This window comes from Thamnophis sirtalis, unplaced genomic scaffold (assembly GCF_051295495.1).
Source record: "Thamnophis sirtalis isolate CommonGarterSnake01/CBP01778 unplaced genomic scaffold, rThaSir2_p1.2 scaffold_5, whole genome shotgun sequence".
NCBI lineage: Eukaryota > Metazoa > Chordata > Lepidosauria > Squamata > Natricidae > Thamnophis > Thamnophis sirtalis.
Window position 1 is genome coordinate 89,129,312 of NW_028261385.1, and position 9,358 is coordinate 89,138,669.

Genomic DNA, 9,358 nt, shown 5'->3' on the forward strand with positions numbered 1-9,358 from the left:
CTGGTCTCGACCAGCAGGGAGGTGACACGTGGCTGGCTTCAGAGGATTGTTAACACCTCTCTTCAGGAGGGATCCTTCCTGCACCCCCTAAAGGATGCGGTGGTGAGACCCCTCCTTAAGAAACCTTCCCTGGATCCAGCCATTTTGAACAACTATTGCCCAGTCTCCAACCTCCCATTCGTAGGGAAGGTTGTCGAGAAGGTGGTGGCCTTTCAACTCCGATGGACCTTGGATGAAACCGATTATCTGGATCCCTTTCAGTCATGTTTCAGGCCTGGTTACGGCACCGAAACTGCTTTGGTCGCGCTGATCGATGATCTCTGGCGGGCCGGATAGAGGACATTCCTCTATCCTAGTGCTTCTTGACCTCTCAGCGGCCTTCGATACCATCGACCATGGTATCCTTCTGCGACGGTTACGGGAGGTGGGAGTGGGAGGCACCATCTTAAGGTGGTTCTCCTCCTACCTCTCGGACAGGTCGCAGTCGGTGTTGGTTGGGGGACAGAGAACAACCCCGAGGCCCTTCAAATATGGGGTGCCGCAGGGCTTGGTCCTGTCTCCCCCTCCTATTTAACATCTACATGAAGCCGCTGGGTGAGATCATACGCCGGCACGGGATTAAATATCATCAATATGCGGACGATACTCAATTGTATCTGTCCGCCCCGTGCCAACTCAGCGAACAGTTGAAGTGATGTGCCAGTGCCTGGACACTGTCAGGGTCTGGATGGGAGCGAACAAGCTTGCACTCAATCCAGACAAGACCGAGTGGCTATTGATGTTGCCTCCCAAGGATGGTCCAGACATTCCACCTCTTAGCCTGGGGGGTGAAGTTATACACCCCTCAGAGAGGGCCCGCAATTTGGGTGTCCTCCTGGATCCACAGCTGACGTTAGAACACCATCTGTCAGCTGTGACCAGGGGGCCTTTGCTCAGGTCCGCCTGGTGCACCAGTTGTGGCCCTACCTGGACCGGGAGGCACTTCAAATGGTCACTCACGCCCTCGTCACCTCAAGTCTGGATTACTGTAACACACTCTACATGGGGCTGCCCCTGAAGAGTGTTCGAAGACTACAGCTGGTCCAGAATGCAGCTGCGCGAGCGATAATGGGTCTACCTAGATACACCCATGTTACACCTATCCTCCGCGAGCTGCACTGGCTCCCCATTGGTTTCCGGACCCACTTCAAGGTGCTAGTCGTTACTTTTAAAGCTCTACATGGTATAGGACCTGGCTACCTGAGAGACCGCCTCCTGCCATTCACCTCCAAATGACCAATAAGATCGCACAGGTTGGGCCTCCTCCGGGTGCCGTCGACCGGACAATGCCAGCTGGCGGCTACCCGCAGAGATCCGGACCCTTACCACACTCCCGGCCTTCCGTAAAGCGACCAAGACCTGGCTGTTCCAGCAGGCCTGGGGCTGTTGATTAATATCCAGCCCCACTTGATTGAATGGATGATGTATTAATTTTTTAATAATTGTATTTTTAAAGTTTTAAAATGTTTTTATTTTTGCTGTGAGCCGCCCAGAGTCCCAAGGGAGTGGGCAGCATACAAATCTTACTAAAGTAAAGTAAAGTAAAGTGACTACGGCTATGATTTCTCAGATCTTAGACCTTTTCCAAGAGGGGCTCGACTAAGGCCTGCCCCCTAACACTCTGAGACAACAGGTGGCAGCCTTGTCTACGATCTTGACAGTAGACAGGCATTCTCCCCTCAGTCGTCATCCCATCATCCGTAGTTTTCTACGGGGTGCAACCAACCTGAAATCTCCGGTCACCACAATTCTACCAGAAGCGCCGCCACCACTGCGGCCTGGGCTAACCAGCACCAATAGAGGAGATTTGCAAGGCTGCCACATGAACTTCTTTGTCTCCCTTTGTTCGAGACTACAGTCTGGACAAATTTGCTTCTGTGGAGGGGGCATTTAGGAGGCGAGTTCTCCAGGGCATTCGTACCAGCGGAGAGAGACCCTGGATGCTTCCGCTTCCCGCCCTAGTGACATTTAGCTTGGGTATGTCCCATGCTTGGACTCTCCAGAGCAGCACCCAGGAAAATGACCATTGGTTTACCTCAAGGGTCCTTTTCTGGGTGCTGCAAAGGAGAGTCCAACCCCGTCCTGGGGTTTGCTCTGCCATTTGTCATATGATTTCTTCTGGACTTGTGGATATTTTTTTACGTCCTTCATTGACTTGGTTCCTGAACCTCTCAGTGCGCATTGTCCACACCTTCATTGAAAGAAATCTGAGGATTAGTCAGCACCAGAGGCGTGGCTTAAAGTTTCAATTCAGTCCTGGGCAGATTGGCTGTATTTAACCCGTGCTTGGACTCTCCTTTGCAGCATCCAGAAAAGGACCCTTCAAGTAAGCCAATGGTCATTCACATAATTATTTACAGCACCTAGCTAAAGCTCTCCTACATTTGAGAGCAATTTGTCTCATTTATTTTTCAAAGAAATCTGAAATTTGATTTAGGTTTTTCTAGTTAACAGGATGATTGGAAGAAATAAGCATAATACTGGTCCTGTGTTTTATCACACAGTATCTTTGTATTTTGATTATATTTATTTATTTTATTCATTAAACAAGTTTATATGACAACTCACATATAAACTATGTAAAATATAGAAAAGTTACATGTTAAACAGAAAACTTGTATTCAAAGAATATTTAAACTGAGCCTATGGTTTTATGTTTTTGTTTTTTTCTTAGAGCTGCTCTGCTCTTCTAAGAGCATTAGAAATGTATGACACACACCAACATTCTAGTTTGTTTGTATAGCATGGCTTTTAGGGTCAAATCTATAGCATTGTGACAGTATCTTTCCAATGTTTGAAGAAAAAAGACTTGCCAACATCCTTCAATGATGAGATTATTTACTTTGGTTATATTCCTTTTTTCAGAGGTTGGAAATTTCAAATGGCTTCACAAGTTGCAATGCAAAACTCTGGATCTTATTCAATTTCACAGTTTCAGTGCAGAATGATAAGGTAAAAAAAGATCTGATTTTTTATTATTTCATTTATTGACACCTTCAATTTTGTGTATGATTTAGGTCAAGTTCCATTGAAAACTAATAAAATATATAATTCTATTCATTTTTTGTCCAATCAACTGGATTTTTGGAAACTTATTCTGATTTTATTTTTGTTAATGTGTGATTACAATTGTGGCAGCCATGTATTAATAAATATTTCAATTTTTTTGAAATGTTCTCTATTTTGTTTGATTTTGTAATTAATATCTAGACTCAAGAGTTTGGCTTTCAAGTCACGTCAGATGAAACTGGTTTTTATATGCACTTCTAATGCAATGGCCAGCTGCATGCCAGCCATAACTAGCTTAGGCGAATCATCTCTGTTTCATATAGAGAAATGTACAAACAGTTTAGGCATGAAGGATATCTTTTTTTTTTTTGACTAAAACCTGGAGATTCACCAAGTAAAGGCAGACCCAAAATTATACGGGAATGAAACGAAATACAAAATGTCCATTCAGAAGACAAAATCAATTACCTTTCTACATTGTAAGTTAAACACATACTGTATTATGTTGAATTTTGTTGATATTATGTGAACTCATAAATGAAAAGGTTTGATAGGGGTGTGTGTGTGTGAACACAATTACATCAAAGCAATGACTCCTATGTTCTAAGTTGGTTCTTACTACATACGCATTTTAATTTTTGAACATTTAAAAAGCAATCATGTACGAGTCATAGCATAATGATTTTGATTGTATCTGGATGTGATATTTGTCCTAAAGTCTGGTTTCAGCAGCTTTTCCTTGATGCTAATTCTGAAATCTATTTATTGTTCTAGAAATCACAATTAATTTCAGATTTGTTTCTGATTTGTGTTAGTTCTAACATGGTAAATGATATTGCAGAGTTGTTGCAAACTATTCAGAGTTGGATCTGACGTATTTAATGTGAAGGATGTAAGGTTAGGATTTGATTTAGATTTTCAGCAGATGAATTTATAGATCTGTCAACTCTATTACAGTCTCCTCTTTTTCCTCAAATTCATCTACTGAGGTAAATTTATTAGATCTACATCAATCTATTTTTATCTAGTCATATATTTTATTTAAGAAAAAAATGCTGCAACCTGTTAAAATCCGACTATTAGTACAATGTAATCTATAAAATAAAATGAGTTAACTATTGTCAAACTGAAAATGTTACCCTTTAAGGGATTCTAATTTCATTTGCCTTTTAATCCAGCGTTATTCTAGTGTCCTCTCCTAAGTAAGAATAAATAAAATTGCAGTCTTATCATTAATGCTTAATAAGGAAAGAACACCAGCTTTGAAAAAAATGCATTTTCTATCAGATTTCCCACAGATCAGCAGAAGTCTTTAAAATTAACTTTCATTTATCAATTTCTGAATGCAGTAATAGATATTACTTTCCCGTTTAATTTTTTTTTAATTTTTTAAATATAGGTGGGCCAAACTACGGATTAACATGCTTCCAGCTACAATAATCTGTGAGCCAATCTCAGAATGCTTTGTTGCAAGTTTGATTATTGGATGGGCAGTTCATCATATGTTCAGATGGGACATAATGGTGTTTTTTATGTGTCATTGTTTGGCATGGTTTATATTTGACTACATTCAACTCAGGGCTGTCCAGGTAGGTTATACTGAATGGAGACTCATATATAATAGAATTTCTTTTGTAAATTAATTACCACACTTTTTTGCATGAATATTTTAAAAGTAATATAACATTTTAAGTGTATCTGTAAATTCAGAATGAAGACTATGCAAAATGCAAATACTAATGTATTTTTGTGTCGTGAATAGCAGAGTTTCATGCAATAGAACATTTTAAAACATTTAACCATTTGATTGATATGAAGGATTGAGGTTCACAAATATTCTCAAACACATCTACTAACATTTTTGAATTAAATGAGCCAGAAATTTGAGTTAGCAATCTGCCCTATATACAAATTGGATAATTTCTGATATTTAGAGTAATAATTAGCATCTAATGTGAGGGGTATTTGGACTGTAATCAATGGGGATATTATCTGAGTGGAAAGATCTTCTGTTGAAGACACCTAAGTTTTTGCTTAATTCCTTTTCTTTCTTATGTTGTCTGTTTCCCTTCCCCCTTCACAAAATCTGGAGAGTTAAAAATCTCTGGAACAGAGAAGGAATGTCATAAAAGCTGATACTAGGGCTTAGGTGTCTGAAATCTGGGTGGGGAATTTAAGCAAATAATGCCACAATGATTAATTATGCATGTATAGGTAGTCCTTAACTTAAAACTGTTCATTTAGTGACTTCAAAATTATAACAGCACTGAAAAAAAGTGACTTATGACCATTTTTCACACTTACAACCGTTGCAGCATCCCTATGGTCACATGTTTTACATTTGGATGCTTGACAACTGAATTATATTTATGATTGTTGCAATCTCCGGGGCTCATGTGATCCCCTTTTGCGACCTTCCATCAAGCAAAGTGAATGGGGAAACCAGATTCAATTAACAACCCTATTCCTAATTTAAGAACTGCAATGATTTACTTAACAAAATGTGGTGAGAAAAGTCGTAAATTGGGAAAAAACTCACTTTTTTATCACTTTATAACATGAATTTTGGGCTCAATTGTGGTCATAAGTTGAGGACTACCTCAACTTATCTATTGATAACATCCTAGAAACAGGACTGTGTAGGGTTCCTTCAGTATGTCCCTCTGAGTCCATAACATGAAGCTGGTATAGTAGAATTGTCTTCTGGTGATTCATTTATGTACCCAGAAGACTTTGGGGAAGGAGTGTGCTTTTTGGCTGCAGTTACAGGTAGTCTTCGACTTACAACCATTAGTTTATGACTATTCAGTGGTACTACAAAAAGTGACTTACAACTGGTTCTCACACTTAACAGTCACAAACCACCACCACCACTCCAGTCACATGATTAAAACTCAGACACTTAGCAACCAGCATAATCATCATTTGCAATCATTGGAGCTGATTTCTGAGAAGCAAAGTCAAAAGAAGAAGCCATATTCTCTTAAGAAATGCAATGATTTGCTTAACAACCATGGCAAAAAGGTAGTAGAATCAGGCATGACTCATTTAACAACTGCCTTGCTTAGCAATGGAAATTCTGGTCCCAGTTGTGGTCATGAGTCAAGAACTACCTGTATTTGGCCCCTCTGTACCACAAATCTAGAGCAGTTCTTGTGAAAGCACCATGTTGAATGATCTATGCAATGTTTTCAGGATACTAATTAGTCTATGTAAAACTAAAACTGTTGTCATGCATACTTTTATTAAAGATTCTAATAGAGCCTTTAGTTCCTAATTGACTTGATTTAGAATAATTGTTTCTTAAAAATATGAGCTATGGATTTGCCTGGAGTATTAGAAATAATAGTTAAAATGTAACGCCTAAGCTACTTATTTTTTTCTGCCTCTTATAGTAATCTTTTTTAATTTAAGTTTATTAAGTAAATATTTAATTTGGTTGGTGAAATTGTTACTGATTATGAACTTCTGTTCATATAATCCCCCAGGGCAGTGCTCTGTGTTTTTCAAAACTTGACTATGCAGTAGCATGGTTCATCAGAGAATCCATGACGATATACATTTTCCTCTCAGCTTTGTGGGATCCTACTATTAGCTGGAGGACAGGACGCTACAGATTACGCTGTGGAGGCACTGCAGAAGAGATCCTTGATGTATAGCCACAGCTTTGTGACTGTGTATTTCAAGAAAAAAGAAAAAAGAAAGTATTACAAATTATGTTTATATATATGCTTTTAAAAGATCTACCTTCAATAGTTTTATTACCTGTATGTTTTCATATCTGTTCTCTAATTTATTTTGCATGGCACTTGCATCTGTGAAAAAAAAATACATCTATAGTCTTGGCCAAATGGTACCTTGTTTTTATGTACAAAATCAAATCAAGAGGATTGGTTCCAGGATTCATTTTTCTTAGGAATGTTCTGCAGCAAGTTCTACAAACAGCATCTTTCAGTATAGCAAAAGCTACTCTCTATTAATCAAAGGACATAATTCACTGGGAATAAATTCTGCATAGATCCACTGAAAAATCTATGGGCTGTATACCAAGCACAGCTATGCGTTTGTCCCAAATGGTCTTCTGGTCATTGGACTGCATCCACTAAAAGGCTAACAATATAAATACAAGAGCGGATAGCTTTGGAAAGCACAAGTGGTGGGGCACAAGGAGAGAAGCTTTTTAGATGATCTATGCCTACCTCTTGCAGTTGCTGCAGAGCAAATATGAATAGATAACTTGGCTTTAGGAATAGCAAAATGTGTATCTCTGTCTGGGTATATACAAGACATGGGAACGTGGGAAGAATTAGTGCTTCGATGGGGGGCATCTTTTGGCCAACTCTAACTGGTTCTGTCTGAACCATTTTAATCACTGTGCTGTAATTAGCCTAGCTAATCTTCTCCATTCCCATTCTGACTTTTTTAAAGGGATAGTTATGGGGAGAGGGGAAGCATTTCAGAAACATTTCACATGTGACCTATTTTCTTACTGTCTTCTTAAGAATGTAACTTCATGAAGCAGGTATTTATTATCTTTTTTTAAAGTGGGCATCTTTCTGTCTACACTAGTCATCCTTAAGTATCAAATTGCAATAGATGTCAGTATATTAAAAGGCAAAGTGAATTTGCTGTTACTGATTTGAACTTGTAAGCTTTAATTATCAACTGGATCTTCTTTTGGAATTTTTCCTTCAATTAATCTGGTCTTTCAATTGGGTTTTTGTATGCAAGCTGTAATTGCTAAAAGAAAAAAGACTAGATAATAACCAATTTGTAAATGCATGCTGTTTCTCTCTCCTCACCCCCCATCCCTTTTAACTCCGTTTGTTCTCCCACCTATTATTGGATTGCTCTTAACATGGTGAACTGGACTTGTTTAAATGTGACTTTGATCACAAAGCAAATTGAGAGGGGCACTGCATTAAGCCTTTTGTTTTTCTTTTGTATTTGTACTTACGTTGCTTCTCCTCCCCCTCCCCCCCCCAAATGTGGGCATGGCATGTTATCACCATAAAGGACATTTGCAAAATGCATTGCCAGTAAGACAGCTTTAAGTCCTTGGTTGTAACACTTCTGTGATAAAGAGCATAATTTGTAGCATTTTAGCAATAATTATGAGTATTTATGGAATTGGATCTTTTTCCAATTTACTGAGCCAGTGCATTTAATTGTCTGGTATACACACAGTGTAAAGTAATAGAGTGCGTGTTTGAGCACGCACATTTTTGTGTGCAGACAAATCCTATGAAACATTCCCCAGAGCTTTGTTTGCCTTATGACATTACAGAAATTGTTTTGAAGGGCATCTTTTCCCTTGAACAAAGGCTTTTAATGCATGTTTCATTCTTTACATGTGAATCAGGAAGAGCTGCTTCCTGAGGAAGGTTGCATATTGCAAACTAGTCTGGTTATGAGCCATTCCGGTTGTGTTTTTATCATGTTTGTTGTTATCACTGATACCTAGCTTAATTTTGCTTATGATATTGATATATTTCTGTTTGTTCTATGAAGTTTGGTTGACGCCATCCATTACACTGTTAAAGTGAAGCTTAGCTGACTTGGCATGATGCTGATCAGCATGTGCAGTGTAATACAAAAACCAAAAAGGCTGGACAGACTTCAATGTATGTATGTGTGTGCACATATGTGTGTGAGAGAGACCTATGAAGAACTATGTAAGAGCAGTATGAATGTGTGTGTGCGTGTGTGTGCGCGTGCGCATTAGTGAAACCTTTATGATTTAAAGGAAACTGATGCTTCACCTTAATAAACAACTTAATTTCTTGTATAAGAAATCTGGGTTGATTTTGGGAAAAAAACCTTCAAATATTGTAGGAGGGCACTGACAGAACAGAGCAATGGTTCAAAATGCTTAATCTAGAATTGTCTGTCAACATGTTAAGAATACCATGTTTATTTAAGACTGTCTTGTTTTGTTTAAAAATAAATTTTGAATACAATCACATGGTTTGAAAAAATGCTTTTATTTTCATTTAATATCCTGTGAATGGTTCTGATATGGAGATCAGTGCTTTTCATCTTGTGACGTTATCATTCTCATTTCTATAAAAATGCATTTAATAATTACATCAAATATGATCTATCTTAAAGTTTATCTGTATATGTTTGTGCATGCATGTACACACACACACACACACACACGGTGTCCCTAAAATATAGACAAACATTTATAGTTGGAGATGTGTCAATGTTATTTCCAATCATCGGAAATGTGTAAGCTACTTCTTTGTTTAATACTTTTTTATATTTCCAGTGTGTTAATGGCTCTGCATGACTTACAAAGATAACA

At 38.4% G+C, this 9,358-nt stretch overlaps 1 protein-coding gene across 1 annotated transcript in view; it reads left to right on the forward strand.

Annotated features, from left to right (window-relative positions):
* The window catches only part of UGCG (UDP-glucose ceramide glucosyltransferase), a 56,899-nt gene extending 47,888 nt beyond the window's left edge, over nt 1-9,011 (forward strand). The window contains exons 7-9 of the mRNA XM_014073196.2: nt 2,905-2,991; nt 4,448-4,637; nt 6,537-9,011. Coding sequence (XP_013928671.1) covers nt 2,905-2,991; nt 4,448-4,637; nt 6,537-6,707 — 448 coding nt within the window. The 3' untranslated portion in view covers nt 6,708-9,011. The remainder of the gene's footprint in view (nt 1-2,904; nt 2,992-4,447; nt 4,638-6,536) is intronic.
* Nucleotides 9,012-9,358: the final 347 nt, after the last annotated feature.